The 20,876-nt window shown below is 48.3% G+C and overlaps 1 protein-coding gene across 1 annotated transcript in view; it reads right to left on the minus strand.

Moving 5' to 3' along the window:
* Positions 1-6,350: 6,350 nt before the first annotated feature.
* The window catches only part of TDRD9 (tudor domain containing 9), an 89,121-nt gene continuing 74,595 nt past the window's right edge, over positions 6,351-20,876 (minus strand). Inside the window, exons 33-35 of the mRNA XM_040257606.1 lie at positions 18,673-18,791; positions 10,779-10,851; positions 6,351-6,986 (exon numbers count right to left, since the gene is read on the minus strand). Of these exons, the coding sequence (XP_040113540.1) occupies positions 6,885-6,986; positions 10,779-10,851; positions 18,673-18,791 (294 nt within the window). The 3' untranslated portion in view covers positions 6,351-6,884. The remainder of the gene's footprint in view (positions 6,987-10,778; positions 10,852-18,672; positions 18,792-20,876) is intronic.

Raw genomic sequence — 20,876 nt, forward strand, 5'->3', positions numbered from 1 at the left:
TGGATATTTAAAACACAGTATCTTTTACATTACCACCAAAAAAAGGAAAAAAGTATTTGGTAACAAATGGAACAAAACATGTACATGACCCATATGCAGAAAAGTACAAAACTCTTACGTAAGAAACCGGAGAAGATCTAAATGGACGGAGAGATATTCCCTGTTCATGGATTTGTTGTTCAGTTGCTCAGTCGTGTCTGACTCTTTGTGACCCCATGGACTGCAGCACGCCAGGCCTCCCTGCCCTTCACCACCTCCTGGAGCTTGCTCAAACTCATGTCCATTGAATACATGATGCCATCCAACCATCTCGTCCTCTGTCCTCACCTTCTCCTCCTGCCGTAAACCTTTCCCAGCATCAGGGTCTTTTCTAATAAGTCAGTTCTTCGCATCAGGTGGCCAAAGTAGTGGAGCTTCAGCTTCAGCATCAATCCTTCCAATGAATATTCACGACTGATTTCCTTTAGGATGTACTGGCTGGCTCTCCTTGCAGTCCAAGGGACTCTCAAGTTTTCTCCAACACCACAGTTCAAAAGCATCAATTCTTCGACGCTCAGCCTTCTTTATGGTCCAACTCTCACAACCATACATGACTACTGGAAAAGCCACAGCCTTGACTAGATGGACCTTTGTCAGCAAAGTGATGTCTCTAACTTTGTTCATGGATGGGAAGACTTAATATTGTTAAGATGTCAGCTATCTCCAACATGATCTACAGATTCAACACAATCCCAACCAAAATCCCAGCAAGTCATTATATGGATATCAACAAACTGACTTTAAAGTTCGTATTATTCTGTATGATACAGGTGTATGAGGATATTCACTGCAATGCTGAATATTAGTGAGACTACTATTTAAATGTCTGGTGTGAAAAGGTGGTCAATTATGAAAAATCAATAAAATTCTATACCACAAAGTAGTTAAGAATAATCAGGTAACTCTTTCTGTAGTGATCTAGAAATACAATCCACAATAAAAATTCAGTGAAAAAATTAAGGCATAGATCAGAGTGTGCAGTACACAGCCAGATGTGAGAACAAACCGACCCGGGGCCCACCTGCACGGAAAGACAGCCTCTGGAAGGGAGAAGATGGCATGTCTGGATTAGCTTTCTGTGGCTGCTGCAACAAGTTACCACAAACGGGGGTTCGGGGGTGCGGGTGGGGGGAGCTTGACACGGCAGGAACGGATGGTCTCCGGTTCTGGAGCCGGGAGTCTGGGATCAAGGGGCCGGCAGGGCTTCACTCCTCCTAAAGCTCTCGGGGAGGGTCCCCCGCCGCCTCTGGTCTCTGGGGGCTCTGGGTGTGCCCTGTCTGCAGTCTGCCCCTCCATCTTCACGGCCTCTTCCTTCTGTGTCCTCTGTGCGTCTCTTAAAAGGATGCTGGTTACTGGCTTCAGAGCCTACCCTGAATCCAGGACAGTCTTAACTCGAGGTCCTTAATCAGACCTGCAAAGACTCTCTCCAGATAGTCATGTGACAGAGGCCCCAGGGGTTAAGATGTGGACACAGGCTCTGCGGCCCTCATTCACCCCACACAATGGTGTCCCGAGAACGCTCCTCCTCTGATTTTTCGAATCCAACCGCCTTCCTTGCGACCGCTGCGCTGTGGCACACATGCCCCGGCTGGCCACCTGCTCTCAGCACCAGTGCCCCCCTTGGTGAGAGTCCTCACCTGCAGCGGCCTGCCCCGTGCCCCATGCAGCAGCCAGGATGGTCGTTCTCTGTAAGCTCAGGTGTGACATCACTGCCCAAGCCCCTCTGAGAGCCCCCATCGCACTCAGAATGAAAGGCAAACTCACCCCGTGGCCTCGGCTCCTGTCTAAGCATCTTTGCCCCGCCTCCCGGCTCGTTCTCCAAATACTCCCAAGCGTTTGATCCCTTCTCATCTCCTCTGCCCAGAATTCCTCCTCCCCACGTGCCCCACGTGCCCTCGGGTCGGATCTCTATCCGTTCCCCCCTCCCCATGAAGCTTTCCCTGACGCTGTCATTTCCCTGCACCCGCCCTCCATCGCCAGGTCAGCAAACCAAAACCCACGGTCTGACACTGGTTCATATAAATGAAGCTTTGCTGGAACTCAGCCTTGCTGACTCATCAAAGCATCACCTGTGATTACTTCTAGGCGATGGCTGCAGAGCTGACGGGCAGCGCAGACACCTCATGGCCCCAGCGCTCAGGACTCTGACCACCGGGCCGGCCCCTTCCCAGGAGAGCAGCCTGCTGCGGCCCCCTCCGCTCCCTTTACCCACTCTCTGGGCGCTCACTGCTGCCGGCCTGGCTGTCCCTCCTGTCTCCACTCCCCAGGGTCAGCTTCATGAGGTCGTCAAAGTCCCTGAGCAACAGCACGTGCCTGACAAACCCGCACGGGAGGGCTGGGCAGACAGAGTCCACGGCGGCCTCTGAGGACAGCTAGGTGCTGGTGGGGACAAGGGGGACTCTTCCTACCTACCCTCTAACAGCCCTTCATCTCACACCACGGACATACATGACTGAGAACGTGAAAAACTGTTTAAAAATACGTCAGCAGAGAATTATGCACATGAAAAGCATGCAATTACCTAAATCAAAGTTATTCTCTGCAGCCAAAGATGGAGAAGCTCCATACAGTCAACAAAAACAAGACCGGGAGCTGCCTGTGGCCCGGATCAGAAACTCCTCATTACCAAATTCAGACTTAAATTGAAGAAAGTAGGGAAAACCGCTAGACCATTCAGGTATGACCTAAATCAAATCCCTTATGATTATACAGTGGAAGTGAGAAATAGATTTAAGGGTCTAGATCTGACAGATAGAGTGCCTGATGAACTATGGAATGAGGTTCGTGATATTGTACAGGAGACAAGGATCAAGACCATCCCCATGGAAAAGAAATGCAAAAAAGCAAATGGCTGTCTGGGGAGGCCTTACAAATGGCTGTGAAAAAAAGAGAAGCGAAAAGCCAAGGAGAAAAGGAAAGATATAAGCATCTGAATGCAGAGTTCCAAAGAATAGCAAGAAGAGATAAGAAAGCCTTCTTCAGCGATCAATGCAAAGAAATAGAGGAAAACAACAGAATGGGAAAGACTGGAGATCTCTTCAAGAAAATTAGAGATACCAAGGGAACATTTCAGGCAAAGGTGGGCTCGATAAAGGACAGAAATGGTCTGGACCTAACAGAAGCAGAAGATATTAAGAAGAGGTGGCAAGAATACATAGAAGAACTGTACAAAAAAAGATCTTCACGACCCAGATAATCACGATGATGTGATCACTAATCTAGAGCCAGACATCTTGGAATGTGAAGTCAAGTGGGCCTTAGAAAGTATCACTACGAACAAAGCTAGTGGAGGTGATGGAATTCCAGTTGAGCTATTTCAAGTCCTGAAAGATGATGCTGTGAAAGTGCTGCACTCAATATGCCAGCAAGTTTGGAAAACTCAGCAGTGGCCACAGGACTGGAAAAGGTCAGTTTTCATTCCAATTCCAAAGAAAGGCAATGCCAAAGAATGCTCAAACTACCGCACAATTGCACTCATCTCACATGCTAGTAAAGTAATGCTCAAAATTCTCCAAGCCAGGCTTCAGCAATACGTGAACCGTGAACTCCCTGATGTTCAAGCTGGTTTTAGAAAAGGCAGAGGAACCAGAGATCAAATTGCCAACATCCTCTGGATCATGGAAAAAGCAAGAGAGTTTCAGAAAAACATCTATTTCTGCTTTCTTGACTAAGCCAAAGCCTTTGACTGTGTGGATCACAAGAAACTGGAAAATTCTGAAAGAGATAGGCATACCAGACCACCTAACCTGCCTCCTGAGAAATCTGTATGCAGGTCAGGAAGCAACAGTTAGAACTGGACATGGAACAACAGACTGGTTCCAAATGGGAAAAGGAGAATGACAAGGCTGTATATTGTCACCCTACTTATTTAACTTCTATGCAGAGTACATCATGAGAAACGCTGGACTGGAAGAAATACAAGCTGGAATCAAGATTGCCGGGAGAAATATCAATAACCTCAGATATGCAGATGACACCACCCTTATGGCAGAAAGTGAAGAGGAGCTAAAAAGCCTCTTGATGAAAGTGAAAGAGGAGAGTGAAAAAGTTGGCTTAAAGCTCAACATTCAGAAAACGAAGATCATGGCATCTGGTCCCATCACTTCATGGGAAATAGGTGGGGAACCAGAAACAGTGTCAGACTTTATTTTTTGGGGCTCCAAAATCCCTGCAGATGATGACTGCAGCCATGAAATTAAAAGACACTTACTCCTTGGAAGAAAAGTTATGACCAACCTAGATAGCATATTCAAAAGCAGAGACATTACTTTGCCGACTAAGGTCCGTCTAGTCAAGGCTATGGATTTTCCTGTGGTCATGTATGGATGTGAGAGTTGGACTGTGAAGAAAGCTGAGCGTCGAAGAATTGATGCTTTTGAACTGTGGTGTTGGAGAAGACTCTTTCGAGTCCCTTGGACTGCAAGGAGATCCAACCAGTCCATTCTGAAGGAGATCAGCCCTGGGATTTCTTTGGAAGGAATTGTGCTAAAGCTGAAGCTCCAGTACTTTGGCCACCTCATGCGAAGAGTTGACTCACTGCAAAAACTCTGATGCTGGGAGGGATTGGGGACAGGAGGAGAAGGGGACGACAGAGGATGAGATGGCTGGATGGCATCACGGACTAACTCCCAGAGATGGTGGACAGGGAGGCTTGGCGTGCTGCGATTCATGGGGTCGCAAAGAGTCGGACACGACTGAGCGACTGAACTGAACTGATGGAAAGACACAGTATCAAATCTGCTACCTGTTTTCTTGTTTTTTTCAGAAAACACCATGTACAAAGTTAATGTGATGAGGACCAACGACTGCTTTAACCAGCAACACAGATGCCTGGGTTAGGGTGGGAAAACGAGGTGCAGAAGGATGGAAAGAGCCCCACCTCCATCTGTTATCACAGCAAGCAGTTAACCACTAAGGAGGAATGATGCAAAAGCATAATTTACTCAATAAAATGCTTATTAAGATGGAGGCAATTCCAGAAAAAAAAAACCACGTAAGAGTTAGAATTGTTTTGAGGGCCATTACCACAAAAATCTAAAAGCTGGATTTTTTATTAATTTATTAGGCTGCACTGGGTCCCGGTTGTGGATCGTAGGATCTTAGTTCCCTGCCCGGGGATCGAACGCAGGCCCCTGCACTGAGGGCACGGTCTTCAGCACTGCACCGCAGGGAAGGCCCCCGCCCCCGCCCCCGCCCCCGCCCCCGCCCCTTTTTAACACAAGCCTTTTGGTACTACTTAATTTTTCAACCACTCACAGAACGGCTGCTCAAATGCTAACAAGCAGGAAGCACGCCAGCAGCCCAGGCCGGGCCTGGCCCGCCGCGCCCCGCAAGCCTGCTCCCTCTGCTGCGAGGGCAAACAGCAGGCAGCATGTTCTGCTCCTCGAGGAGGCGAGACCTGACCCTAACAGCTGAGGAAGCGCTCTCCCCGGAAACCTGCAGGGGGTGCTTTTGCTCAGAGCTGAGCAAGACTGTACGCCAGGGACGCGGGGCGGACGTGCTCAGACGGTCGAGACACAGCCGCGCGGCCCAGCACACACGTGTCCGCAGGCTTCCCAGCTGCTGGCCCGGCTGAGCTGCAGAGGCCCAGGGCAGTGCCGCCCAGGGCAGTGCCAGCCAGGCCCCAGTTTACAGAACTCCTCCCCGCGCCGAGCTCCTGGTCACGAGCCCACCATCAGACCAAACCCGAGCGCTTCCCGTGTTTTCTCACCAGCCGCAAGCGGTCTCCCTGAAAGCCCCGCTCAGGAGGACTGTCTCTCCGACCCGCCCTGTGACCTTCCCTCCAGCTGGTCACACCCGTGTGAGAACTAACTCAGATCCCGCTGGCTGCTGCGCTCACAGTGGCTCTGCTTTGCTGCTGAAACCCTGTCTCGTAGAAGTTATGGCAAATAGATGGGGAAACAATGGAAACAGTGACCGACTTTATTGCTGGGGCTCTAAAATCACTGCAGATGGTGACTGCACCATGAAATTAAAAGATGCTTGCTCCTTGGAAGGAAAGCTATGACCAACCTAGACAGCATATTAAAGAGCAGAGACATTACTTTGTCAACAAAGGTACCTCTAGTCAAAGCTATGGCTTTTCCAGTGGTCATGTATGGATGTGAGAGCTGGACTGTCAACAAAGCTGAGCTCCGGGAGTTGGTGATGCACAGGGAGGCCTGGCGTGCTGCAGTCCATGGGGTCGCAAAGAGGCAGACACGGCTGAGCAACTGGACACGCCTTCATCACTTTTAGAAATCTGTATTATTTTTTTAAAAAACGAGATATATTTTGATCTCCTCTGACTAAAAACCGCCAGAAACAAACTTGGTCTAATACTTTTATTAGATATGCTAGTGACCAGGTGACCTCTCTCATTTCCAAAACGTGGACTAAGAATTGTAACTTAAGGAAAACCCTGATATACACAAAACGGAAGTATTTTTACCAAAAGTAGATATTTCCCCTCGAGGAAAAAACTTAGTAAAGATCACATGGTTTTGGAAAGGAACACCCAGCTTTCCCCTTGTGATCAGCGGGGAGCACTGGTCTCCCCGGGCCCGGGCATTTAAACCACGGCAACAAGGCAGAACGCACGCTGGACCCAGAACCTCACGCCAAACACTACCTATGGATATTCACTTTAATAACAGAGCAAAAGAGAACCTTTTTCCAGATGAAGTCTTCCTTCAGAACAATTTTTCCCAAAATGTTTAATACAGTGATTTTCTGTTTCTAGAGAAGACCAGCCTCTTTCCAGTCCTGGGAACAGAAACACCACCCACCAGCCCCCCGAGGAGGCGAGCGCCCGGCCGGAGCGGCCCGCAGCGCGCCGCGCGGCTCACAGGGGCGGGCGCCGGCCTCTAGGAGCTGAGCAGGATCAGCCTGTGGAGCTGGTACAGGAAGGTGTTCTTGCCCCTGCTGCTCTCCCGGTCCGCCTGCTCCACCACCAGCTTCGGATCGACCTGTGGGGCAGAACGGCCAGTCAGGCTCTGACACAGCGCTTTTCTAGACATAAAGTAAAACAAAGTTACACACACGCAGACCTCGTGTGTGTGTGTGTGTGTGTGTGTGTGTCTGTGTCTGTGTGTGTGCGCGTGTGCGTCTGTGTGCATGTGCACGTGTGCGTGCGTGCAGAGAGGGCAGCAAGCACTCCTTCCATGTTCCAAGAGTATTTATAGAATGCTTCTCTACTCTCACACCACCAAATACTATACATCTGCTATGCCATCTTTCAATTTGTCTTAACAATACAGTAACCTTCACTCAGAAATCTCCCATGCATTCTTTTATGTAAACATGAACAGTAACTTCACAGAGGCATTAGAGCCTGTGTAAGTTTTCTGAAACCCATCAACCCCAGAATGAAACTCGGCTTCCTAAGTCTTGCTATTAGCTTCACACCCCCCCCACGGAGGCTGCGGGAGAGGCTGCGGCACACGCTCCGCGTCCCTCCCCGAGGGCAGAGCTCGTGCGTGTGACGGAGCTGCTCCAGTGACTGGTGCTCAGCGCGCTAACAGGGGACGCCGTCACCGAGCACATGGACAGCAGAAGTAACCGTCAGACTTGGAGGAGGAAACACCGTCTCCGGGGCAGCGTCTCGCTTCCCCCGCCACAGGGATGAAAAAGCAGTGCCCCAGCTGGTTTATTTATAAAGACAGCCTTGGCCCTAGGATTGTTGCTGTTCCATCACTAAGTCACGTCCGACTCTTTGAGACCCCACGGACTGCAGCACGCAGGCTCCTCTGTCCTCCACATCTCCCGGAGTTGGCTCAAAGTCACATCCATTAAGTCAGCGATGCCATCCAACCATCTCATCCTCTGCCGTCCCCTTCTCCCCCTGCCCTCAATCTTTACCAGCGTCAGGGTCTTTTCCAATGAGTCAGCTCTTCACATCAGGTGGCCAAAGTATCAGAGAGAGGTTCAGCATCAGTCCTTCCAATAAATATTCAGGGTTGATTTCCTTCAGGAGGGACTGGTTTGATCTTGCAGTCCAACTACCTTCTCCAGCACAATGCAAAAGCATCAGCTGTTCAGCACTCAGACTTCCTTAAGTCTCACATCCATATATGACTACTGGAAAAACCATAGCTTTGACTAGATGGACCTTTGCTGTCAAAGTGGTATCTCTGCTTTTTAATACGCTGTCTAGGTTTGTCATAGCTTTTCTTCCAAGGAGCAAGCGTCTTTTAATTTCATGGCTGCAGTCACTATCTGCAGTGATTTGGGAGCACAAGAAAATAAAGTCTCTCCCTGTTTCCATTTTTCCTCCATCTATTGGCCATGAAGTGTTGGGACTAGATACCATGATCTTAGTTTTCTGAATGTTGAGTTTTAAATCAGATTTTTCACCCTCCTCTTTCACTTTCATCAAAAGGCTCTTTAGTTCTTCTTTGCTTTCTGCCATAAGGGTAGTGTCATTTGCATTTCTGAAGTTGTTGATATTTCTCTCAGCAATCTTGATTCCAGCTTGTGCTTTACCCAGCCTAGCATTTCACATGATGGACTCTGCATAGAAGTTAAATAAGCAGGGTGACAATACACAGCCTTGACGTGCTCCTTTCCCAATCTGGAACCAGTCCGTTGTTCATGTCCAGTTCTAACTGTTGCTTCTGGACCTGCATACAGGTTTCTCAGGAGACAGATAAGGTGGTCTGGTATTCCCATGTCTTTAAGAATTTTCCATAGTTTGTTGTGATCCACACAGTCAAAGGGCTTCCCTTGTGGCTCAGCTGGTAAAGAATCCACCTACAATGTGGGAGACCTGGGTTTGACCCCTGGGTTGGGAAGATCTCCTGGAAAAGGGAAAGGCTACCCATTCCAGTATTCTGGCCTGGAGAATTCCATGGACTGTATAGTCCACGGGATTGCAAAGAGTCAGACACGACTGAGTGACTTACACTTCACTTCACATAGTCCAAGGCTTTAGTGTAGTCAAAGAAGCAGCAGATGTTTTCTGGAATTCCCTTGCTTTTTCTATGATCCAACAGATGTTGGCAATTTGGTCTCTGGTTCCTCTGCCTTTTCTAAATCTAGCTTGTGAATCTGGAAGTTCTCGGTTCACATACTGTTGAAGCCTACTTTGGAGAATTTTGAGCATTACTTTGCTAGCATGTGAGATGAGTGCAATTGTGTGGCAGTTTGAGCATTCTTTGGCATTGCCTTTCTTTGGGATTGGAATGAAAATTGACCTTTTCCAGTCCTGTGGTCACTGCTGAGTTTTCCAAATTTGCTGGCATGTTGAGTGCAGCACTTTCACAGCATCATCTTTTAGGATTTGAAATAATTCAGCTGGAATTCCATCACCTCCTCTAGCTTTGTTCATAGTGACGCTTCCTAAGGCCCACATTCCAGGATGTCTGGCCCTGAGTGATCACACCGTCCTGGTTATCTAGGTCACTGAGACCTTTCTTGTACAGCTCTTCTGTGTCTTCCTGCGGCCTCTCCTTGATGTCTTCTGCTCCTGTTGGGCCCGTGCCACTTCTGTCCATTCTGTGCCCATCTTTGCATGAAGTGTTCCCTTCACGTCTCTGACTTTCCTGACGCGATCTCTAGTCCTTCCCGCTCTATGTTGTCCTCTAGTTCTTTGCACTGTTCGCTTGAGAAGGCCTCAGGTCTCCTTGCTATCCTCTGGGCCCTGCAGTCCGTTGGGTATATCTTCCCCTTTCTCCTTTGCCTTTGATGTCTCTTCTTTTCTCTTGGCTCTGGGATTAGAGCTTAAGATTCCTCCCTGGGCTCCTTTCCTGCAAGCACATTTTATTGTCTTCTCTAAACCTCATGGGCAGGAAATGTCACGGTGCCCAGTGTGGGCCCTGCCACACTTCACAAGCGCTGTGGGCCGATCCGTGTCATCCAGACCCCCAGTGTAACAGTATTAGGAGGCGGGCCTTTGGGCAGTAGTCGGGTTAGACGGAGGTGAGGAGGAGGCTCTCACGATGGATTAGTGCCCCTACAGGAAGAGACCCAGAGAGTGTGCCACCCACTCTCTGCCACGCAAGGGCACCGTGAGAAGGTGGGCATCTCCAAGCAAGAGGAGAGCCCTTGGCAGAGCCCCACAGTGCCGGCGCCCGCAGCACCCACATCCAGCGCCTCCCACTGCCACGAAGCAAGCTGCTGCTGCTTTTGCCGCCCAGTGGATGGTGCATCGCCATGACAACCAAAGACGACGAAACAAGCGTGCCCTGAGCGCCCGCCCAGACGCCCACGCCTGTGCCCTGAGCGCCCGCCCAGACACCCACGCCTGTGCCCTGAGCCTGTGCCCTGAGTGCTCGCCCAGGCATCCACACCTGTTTTATCTGGAAGTAAAGGATGATTAGCCTGGCGTCTAACTTTTCACATACAGTATACTATCCAGAGGGCTTCCGGGGACTCGGGTAAAGAATCCACCTGCCAATGCAGGAGACTCGCGTTCAATCCCTGGGTCAGGAAGACCCCTGGAAGGGAAATGGCAACCCATCCCAGTATTTTGCTGGGAAAATTCCATGGCCAGAGGAGCCTGGAGGGCTACAGCTCAGGGGGTAGCAGAGAGTCGGACACGACGGAGCAACTGAGCAGCGCACCATCCGGAAGCAGCAGGCTGCCCACGGCCGCGCCACAGGCCGCACCGTCGGACCGAGCCGCACCGGTGGACGGCGCCGCCCACTCTGTCGTCCGTTCCCCTCTGCTCTCCCGCATCCTCCACCCGGAGTCCCTCTAGAGGGCCCTCCCTGTCCATCCTGGGGGCAGGCGGCCCACATCGCCTCAGGTTTCTCACTTACCTGATTCCATTCATATGGCTTCTCATGCCACTTAGGAACAACCTTCTCTCTTGGTTTCAATTGACAGAACAAACTAAAATTTTAAAAAAGAGAGTTTAAGTCATCTTAATTATATGTTAGTAACTGAAAACACTAGTATGATATTTAGAGAGATTTAAACTCTATGTACTTTCGCTCAGAATTATAACTCCAGTAAGTTTTTTAAAGGTCAAAATTTATGTAATTGTAATCAGAGAATATTTTAATCCTCTATACATTCAAAAGAGCTTCCCTGATAGCTCAGTTGGTAAAGAATCTGCCTGCAATACAGGAGACCCAGGTTCAATTCCTGGGTCAGGAAGAGCGCCTGGAGAAGGGACAGGCTACCCACTCCGGTATTCTTGGGCTTCCCTTGTGGCTCAGCTGGTAAAGAATGTGCTCACAATGCGGGAGACCTGGGTTCGATCCCTGGGTTGGAAAGATCCCCTGGAGAAGGGAAAGGCTACCCACACCAGTATGCTGGCCTGGAGAATTCCATGGACTATATAGTCCATGGGATCACAAACTGCCACAACTGAGTGACTGAGTTTCACTTTCATACATTCAAAAGCAGGAAAAGAATGGAGAGGCGCAGCCTCTAAGATGACCGCTGCTCTCTGTGTTCCCCTGGTAACCAGTGGAGGCAGCTCCATTACCGAACCTCTCTGCGTCACTGAGGCAAGTGCTGGGAAACGTAACAGGAACTGTTACACCATTTACTCTCAAGCAGCTGTGACAAGCTGGAAATGTCAAAAGGCTGAGAGAGAGAATTCTGGCAAAAAGAGGATAAAGAAGTGTGCAAACGTTCTTGCGCCTCCTTCCTCCCCAACAACGATTGTCCAAGGAGCACACCTGAAGGCTCAGCAACTATAAAACTAGACGTGATTGTCCAGACACATCTGAAGGCTCTGGACGTTACCCAAAAGCAAACAAGGTCAGAAGCATTCATTCAAGAAAAACTGCTGAACTCTAGGCAGGAAGAGTAGTCTGCGGAGTTCAAGCCTGGGGCTGCTCCCCGCCACACTCACCCCCACCCCAGCAGCTCGGCCTGGCCCTCCAGAGCCCCAGGGGAGCGGGCTGTGCCCCAGCAGCTCGGCCTGGCCCTCCAGAGCCCCAGGGGAGCGGCCTGTGAGCACAGATGCTCATGGTGCTCGTGGCCAGACTGAGCTCACCTGGTCTGCAGCAGAGGGTGAAGCCTCACGCCTGGCAGCACAGTCAGACGAGCGCAGGAGGAAACGAAGAGAGAAAGCCCCCAGCTCTGCGAGCCTTTGGCCTTGGTCCTGCTTGGGGCCAGTGCAGACCAGCAGACTCCCCGGAAATGCCCGAGGGAGACCTTGGGGCCAAGAGCGGCAGAGGCCAGTGGGGCTCCCAGACAACCCCACGGTGATGGAGAAGCTGCACACACAGGTGCAGAGAGCCCTACGAAGGCCCCCAGCCTGCCACAGGGCCCTGGCGAAAAATACAAGCCAGAAAAGAGCTTAACACTGCCTGAACTCTAGAGGTACTGCCAACCCACACACAGACCCACCAGCACAGGGCGGAAACCTTAATGATTCAGGGGTCCAAGCACAACTTCTGATTCATCAATGGCTGAGCACTGAGCAATGCAGACACGAGGACAACCCCTAATAAGCCAGGCTGAAAAATAAAAGAATTTAAAAAAAGAAAACAGGTATCAGTGGCCTTACAACATGGTAGGGAAACCCATTCTGAAAAATTCTGCAGGGAAGAATCAAAACCCTACATTAATATACTGCATTACCTAAAATACTCAATCTTTAGCAAAATATATGAGAAACAGAAATGTGTGACCCATACTCAGGAATAAAAAGGAGAGCAAGCAACAGAAGCTGACTGAGTGGGCTCAGATATGGGTTTAGCAGGTAAGACTTCAAAGAGGTCACTGCAAGCAGATACAAAGAATTAAAGCAAACCATGTTTAAAGAAATAGAGGAAAACATGATGATAATGACTCAAAGGTAATCTCACTAAAAGTTTAAAACTATACACGAGAGCCAGAGAGAAATTTTAGAATTGAAAGGTACAATAACTAAAACGAAGAAGTCCTTACAGGAATCTGTAGGTGTGAGATGGACGAACAGAGAGTCAGTGAACTTAAGGACAGAGCAATGGACGTTACCTAACTGAACGACAGGGAGGAGGAGGAAGAAAAAATGCTCAGAGCCTCCGAGACCCGCGGGACAACATCAGTTGTACACAAACACCATACAACAGGAGTCCCAAAGGAGAAGAGAGCAGGAGTGGGGCAGAAAGAAGGTTTGCAAATGATGCAAACAGGCCCTTTCAATTAAAAGGACAGGAAAAGATAGGTCATGAAAACAGCAACCAAACAGCAACCAAACCAAGCAGAACAGCTATATCAGACAAAACAGACTTTTAAACAAGAAATATTATCAGAATAGAGATTTCATAATGATCAAAGGGCTAATACCTCAGGAAGATACAACGATTATAGATGTAAACATGTCTAACAGAGCCCCAAAAGACACAAAAGGAAAGCTGACAAGAGTTGAGAAGAGAAATGCTTCTATTTCGATAATTAGAAATTTTAATATCCCAGTTTTGATTTTCATAGAACTAGACAGAAAATCAGCAAGCATAGTGAATCCTGGACCACCATCCACCACAGACCCACCCAGCATCTATAGAGCACCCCACCCAACAACACATACATTCTTCTCTCGTGAACAAGGAACACGTTCCAGGAAAGTCTGTGTGCCAGGCCATAAAGCAAGTCTCAATACATTTTAAAAGAAATTATGAAAGACTGAAGTCATTCATCTCAGTATAATGCCTACAACAGAAATACATTATATATTAACAACATAAAATATTTGGAAAATCTCAAAAAATATTTGATAATTAAACAATATGCTCCTAAATAATGCATCAAAGAAGAAATCACAAGGGAAACTAGAGAACACTTTAAAAGAGTTAAAATCAGAATATCACTGATCAAACAGTATGGGATGCGGCAGGAACAGTAACAGAGGGAATCTTACAGGTTTAAATGTCTGCAACAGAAAAGGAGTCGTCAAAATAATGGTCAAAGCTCCTAAGCTGCGAGATTGGAAAAGGAGCACGTTAGGCCCAAAGCAGCCAGAAGTAAGCGAATAATTACGATGAGAGTAAACATCAACGAAACAGAAAAGATAAACATTGGGGGGAAAAAATCAACAAAACCAAATGTCAGTTCTTTGAAGAGATCAATAGAATTGATTAACTTTAGCTAAGCTAACCAAGAAAAAAGAGAGGCAGTACACAAAAATCCAAAGCAAGAAAGGGGGACGTGACTGCCGGCTGTACAGAGAAAAGGGCTCCTGGAGAAGATTCTGAATAACTGTATGCCAACTGGTTCGTTTACACGAACTGAGCAAAATGCTTAGAAAGACACGAATTATCAAAACTGACTTAAAATGAAACAGAAAATCTGAATCGACCTAAAACACAAGAAACTGAAGAGTGATTTCAAGTCGCCGCACAGAGAGGCGCCCACGCGCAGACGGTTTCACTGGTAAACTCAATCAAATGTTTAGAGAGAGAATATCGATCCTATACAAACTCTTTCCGAAAAAAGAGCGGCAGGAAACACTTCCTAAACTTGTTCTGTGAAGCCAGTGCCACTCTGATACCAAATCTGACAAAGAAATCACAGGAAACTTCAGACCAGTGAGTGAGCCTCATAAACACAGAGGGAAAACCCTAACAACAGAAATAGCAAACGAGTTTATCAAAAGAATTACACACTAAGTGGAATTCATCCCAAGAATGCAAAGCTAGTTATAACATCCAAAAAGCAATTAATATAATACACTATATAAATTTTTAAAAACACAACTTTCTCACAGACACAAAAAAGACGTGGGTAAAATGTCACATCCTTCCCCAATAAAAGCTGCCAGCACACTAGGGACAGAAAGGAGCTCCTTCAACCTGACAGAGAGCCCCTACAGAACGCCTACAGCTGCCACACTCAGCGAGCGGCAAGGCTTCTCGCTGAAACTGGGACCGAGGCAAGGCCAAGTGCTCTCTCATCACCTCTGTTTAACAACATGTTGAGGGTTCTAACCAGCAGAATAGAACGGGGGGGAAATTACGAGCATACAGACTGGAAAGGAAGAAGTAAAACTGTCTTTACTCACAGATAGAATCCTGTATGTAGGAAATCCTAAAGAATCTACAAGAACTACTACCACTAACCATTTAATAAGGTCACGGGATAAAAGACCAGGATATAAAAATCAATCGTTCATTTGTAGCAATGAACAAGGCAAAAATAAAGAAAATTATTTAAACTCACAATAGCATCAAAAAGACAAAAATATTTAGAAATAATTTAGCAAAAGTGCAAGCACCGCACACTGAAAACCACAGGAAGTCTTGAGGGAAACTGAAGGGACTCTACCAGACGCCCTATTCTGGGGAGCCCACAAGCCAGCGCTGCTAGGACAGCGACTCTCCTCAAGCTGGTCTGCAGACTCGACACAATCCCCGTCAGGCCTCCCGCAAGGCTGACTGCAGGCACTGACGAGCTGATCCTGACTTGTATGTGGAAAGGAGAAGGGTCTAGAAAAGTAAAGGCAACACTGAAAGAGAAGAACGAAACACAAGGACTGACGCTGCCCAGTTTCAAGCATCGCTGTCAAAACACACGCAAGCCAACAGAACAAAAGAGGATGTTCATAAATGAACCCTCACACTCGTGGCCAATTTATTTTTGACAGGTGCCACTGTAATGCAGTGAGGGAAAAGAAAGTTCTTCAGCAAATTATGTTATAACATGTAACAAGTGGATGTTCATATGTGAAAAAACAAACTTCAAAGACACTTACATGTCATACACCATATCATCTCAAATGGATCAAAAACCTAAACACAAGGGGGTGGTGCAGTGGTAAAGAATCGCCTGCTGATGCAGGAGACACACTGGACTCAGGCCCAAGCCCTGGGTCAGGAAGATGCCCTGGAGAAGGAAATGGCAACCCACTCCCGTTTCCTTGCCTGGAAACTTCCACGGACAGAGGAGCCCGTCCATGAGGTCACAAAGAGTTGGACACAACTGAGCAACTGAGCACAAATATGAGAGAGGGGAACAGAGGAGAAAACTCATGTGACGTTGGACAGAACACCAAAGGCACGTGCCACACCGGAGATGAAGCGACAGCACCAACATCCAGTCTGCGCGCTCTTCAGAATATGAAAACAGAAGCGAGAATGAAAAGGCAAACTCCACGACGGGGCAAGTATCTGCAAATCACAGATTCATAAGAGACTTTCGGCAAGAATGTCAACAACTCAGTAATAAGACGACAACCAACGCAATCAAAAAACAGGTGAAAGATCTGAAATACCAAGAACCTCAGACACGCAGATGATACCAACCCTTATGGCAGAAGGCAAAGAGGAACTAAAGAGCCTCCTGATGAAGCTGAAAAAGAAGAGTGAAAAAGCTGGCTCGAAACTCAACATTCAGAAAACAAAGATCCTGACATCGGGTCCCATCGCTTCATGGCAAAGAGATGGGCAAACAATGGAAACAGTGACAGACTTTATTTTCTTGGGCTCCAAAATCACTGCAGATGGTGACTGCAGCCACAAAATTAAAAGACGCTTGCTCCTTGGAAGAAAAGCTATGATCAACTTAGCATATTAAAAAGCAGAGACGCTGCCGACAAAGGTCCATCTTGTCAAGGCTATGGTTCTTCCAGTAGTCATGAATGGATGTGAGTTGGACCATAAAGAAAGCTGAATGCCAAAGAATTGATGTTTTTGAACTGTGATGTTGGAGGAGACTCCTGAGAATCCCTTGGACTGCAAGGAGATCCAACCAGTCCATCCTAAAGGAGATCAGTCCTGAATGTTCATTGGAAGGACTGATGGTGAAGCTGAAGCTCCATACTTTGGCCACCTGATGCAAAGAACCAACTCATTGGAAAAGACCCTGATGCTGGGAAAGATTGAAGGTAGGAGGAGAAGGGGACAACAGAGGATGAGAATGTTGATGGCATCACCAACTCGATGGACCTGAGTTTGAGCACACTCTGGGAGTTGGTGATGGACAGGGAAGCCTGGTGTGCGGCAGTCCATGGGGTCGCAGAGAGTTAGACCCGACTGAGAGACTGAACTGCACGGTAAGGCCGCTAGATTAACTACAATAAAAAACTCACAAACAAGCGCAGGCAAGGATGTGGAGAAAAGGAAACGGTCACACCTTGGTGGCGGGAATGTTGATATGGGAGTCACCTTGAAAACCAGTTTGTCCATTTCTTAAAAAAATTAACAAATTTACCATACAACCTACCACTTCCACTCCTAGATATCTACCCAAGAGAGAAGAAGATAAATATCCATTCAAAGACTGCGTGCCTTTCCAGAGTACCATTTCTCAAAACAGCCTAATATGGCAAAAAATCCAAGCATCTCAATAACTGGTGAATGGGCAGACAAAGCATGACACACACACACGGTGTGTATTAGTCATTAAAAAGAATAAACACATTAAACACGGGTGAACTGCAAACACACTCGGCTAAACAAATGAAGCCAGAGTTTTAAGATCATTCGGTCAGTTATAAAAAAATTTTCAGCAAAGACAAATCTAAGGAGACCATAAGAGGCCAGTGGTTGCCTGGAGTTTGGGTGGGGACAGGAGATGCTGACAAATGAACAGAAGAACTGGTGCTTCTAAAAACAGCTTTTTTGAGGTCATTACATACCATAAACTAATTATTTCTAGTATGCAATTTAATAACAGCGTTGTGTGACTATCTCCACAACTCTGTTCTAAGGTTATTTATAAGTAAGCTTGGGGATGACAGAAACCTTGTAACAGAGTTGTGTGGTGCTTAGCACAACTTCACACACTTACTAACAACCACTGACCTGCAGCCAACCTCCCTCCCCCACCACGCGGAGCCCAGCAAGTCAGGACAGCCGCCCACCTTGGGGGTGGGGGGTGCCCTCAGGACACGCAGGGCTGCACCGGGACAGGGCCCCTGACACTGTGGAGACCCGCCATTCCTCCCACGTGGATCTTGCTGGGGGTCTCTCAGTTTTATGAGCACCTCCAATGTTTTACAGCAGGGCGTCGCTCCGGTGCTGGCCATGTGGCGCACCCGCCAAGGCACACACAGTAAGAAGGCCTCTGTGCTGCGTGTGTGTGACTTTCGACATAAAGCGCAGCTCAGCCTCTGCCGCGGTCGCGAAGGCAGCGCTGTGCCTGTGGCCCTGCAGCCCGCTGTCCTCAGCTGGCTCCCAGCAGCCCAGGCCACCGTCCCGGGCCGGGCAGGGGGTGCAGCCAGCCCAGGAGAGAGGCTGAGAGTGGCTCATGGGGCCCGTGCCAAGGGCCTCCGTGGGCTCCTCCCCACCGTGTCCTCCACCCTCGGCCTCCTCTGAGCCCTCCAGGCTGGCGTGACCTCACGGGCTGCCCGTGAGGGCCCTGGTTGCAGGGCTTCTGGCTGGCCTCGGTCAACGGGGAGTCCAGCAAGCAGCAAGCTAGAGCCAGCTGGGAAACTCACGAGAGGGGCCCAACTCCTGTGAGGTGGTCCTCGAGCCTGGGGCCCCTCATCTCTGCCCTCAAGGTGCCCACCGTGGACTCCCTCTGCCCTGCCGGTGCCGTTTGGAGGGCTGTCTTTATCATACTGTTTTCACACCACCCTGCTTCCTGCCCGGCTCCCAGTGGCCACCCAGGACACAGCCCGCTGCTCCCAGGAAGCTGAGGTCTCTGTCCCGGCACCTCGGAGACACGTCCCCACCTCAGAGCCTTAACCCAGCACGTTGCATTGTGTCACAGACAATGCAAGACACTCTCAGTCCAGATGGTTAAGAAAGCAGCCCGTGTGGCCACACAGCTCACCCTAAAAGTTTCTGGCGACTGTTATCCTGTAACTGGGCGATCCTTTCCGGCCCAAGACACTTCGATCCATTCGGCCCGTCGCACACAAGCTTGTTGACTGCAGCTCTGAGAATATTAATCTGTAAATAGATGGCAATGTACATGCTCACATGGTTCTACTATGACTGAATCTCAATCCACATTTAAATAATTCATAAACATTCGATTTAATATTTCCACAATTATAGTCAGTATGGTTTCTGGAACAAATTATCAAAGCAAAAATGACACCAGTAAAGTGAAAGTGTAGTCTCTCAGTCGTGTCAGACTCTTGACAACCCCATGGATGGTAGCCCTGGACCAGGCTTCTCTGTCCATGGGATTTCCAGGCAAGAACACTGGAGTGGGTTGCTATTTCCTTCAGGGATCTTCCCGACCTAGGGATTGAACCCGGGTCTCCTGCACTGCAGGCAGATTCTTGCTGTCTGAGCCACCAACTATCATAATTTAAGAAACAACGACAAAAGGAAAAAAGAAAACCAGTAAACAGGGTTCAACTTTTCAGTGTAAGCACACTCTTTAAACTTCTGTTCTAGAATGCAATGGTTTAGCGCACCAGGCTACACTGTTCAAAACCTACTTGTATCTTATACACAGGAAGCCCCTGTATCTGTGGATTCAACAAACCTCGGATCAAAAACATTCAGGAAAAAAAAAAAAAAAACTCCACGAAGTTCGAAAAAGCAGACCCTGAGTTTGCTGAACACTGGCAACTATTTGCAGAGCACTGACACTGTGTTGGGGGCTACAGGCAGCCCGGAGACAACTCAAAGGACTGGGCTGCTGAGGGGTTCCTTAGGCTGGTACTGGTTCATTTATTCACAGCGGCGCTGGGTCTCCACTGCTGCTGCGGGCTCTCTCTGGCCATGGCGCGGGGCGCCTCTCCGTCGCGATGCCCAGGCTTCTCCTTGTCGTGCTTCTCTCGCTGTGGCGCACAGGCCCCGGCAGCCGCGGCACGCGGGCTCAGGGGCTCCGAGGCACGCGGGATCTTCCCAGGCCAGGGACTGAACCCGAGCCCCTGCCCCGGCAGAGCAATTCCTACCCACTGCGCCACCAGGTAAGTCCCTTTGTTTTCTGAGTAAAAATAAAAGACACCTTTTTCATTTCCATCAAGAACTTTGTTCCGTGTATTCACTGTTTTGTTGTACTACCTTCTGTGATTTTTCAGGCAACTTCATCACTCCGTCTTTCCAAAAACTTTTTATCTTTTTGAGAAAAGAACTGTTCCAGGCGTCTTTTACAGTCTTGGAGGGAACTGAAATTTTTCCCACTAAGAGAATTCTGTAAAGACCAAAGTAAATGGACATCCAACGGTGCAATGTCTGCCGAATACGGTGGATGAACTGGAACTTCCCAGCCAAGCTGGAAGAGCTTCTGCCCGGCCACCAAAGAAACATACTGTCTGTGTTATCGCGATGGAAGATGAAAGGTTTTCTGTTGACTAATTCCGGATGCTTTTGTCAAGTGTTGCCTTCCACTGGTCTAACTGGAACCAGTACTGGAATTAATCGTTTGGTTTGGGAGCTCATAATAGAGGACGCCCTTCCAATCCAACCATAAACACAACATTGCCTTCTTTGGAAGAAGACCGGCCTTTGGTGACGGTTCATTTCACTTGCCCCATAATCCTTTCTGTTCCACGTTAATGCACAGGATTCACTTTTCAGAGCCCACCACAATTTGCTTTAAAGACAGAATGGTTTTGTTATATCTAAGTGAAGAATCACATGCAATAATGCAATCAAGAAGGTCTTCTTCAGTTACGTGGAACCCAAATATCGTAGTCATTAACATAACCAAGCTGGTGCAAATGACTTTCAAAGCTTGATTTGGGTATTTTGAGTATGTCGGCTCTCTCCTGCATCGTATTACGTTGATTCTTCTCCATTAAGGTCCCAATTGGATCACTATCAACTTCAACTGATCTACCTGACCACGGAGCATCATCCAGAGACAAATCTCCAGCACAAAACTTTGCAGACCACCTTCGCCACGCTCTCGCTCAGCCACAGCACCTTCTCCACGTGCTGCACAAACTTTGTCTGCATCTCAGCAGCATTTACCTTTCTCTAAATAAAGCATACTGCACCAAAAACGTTGCTTTCTTTTCCATCTTCAGGATTAAAACGGCTACACAAAAATTAACCAACTCTGGTAAGCTTTTT

Source organism: Oryx dammah, unplaced genomic scaffold (genome assembly GCF_014754425.2).
Source record: "Oryx dammah isolate SB20612 unplaced genomic scaffold, SCBI_Odam_1.1 HiC_scaffold_16, whole genome shotgun sequence".
Taxonomy (NCBI): Eukaryota; Metazoa; Chordata; class Mammalia; order Artiodactyla; family Bovidae; genus Oryx; species Oryx dammah.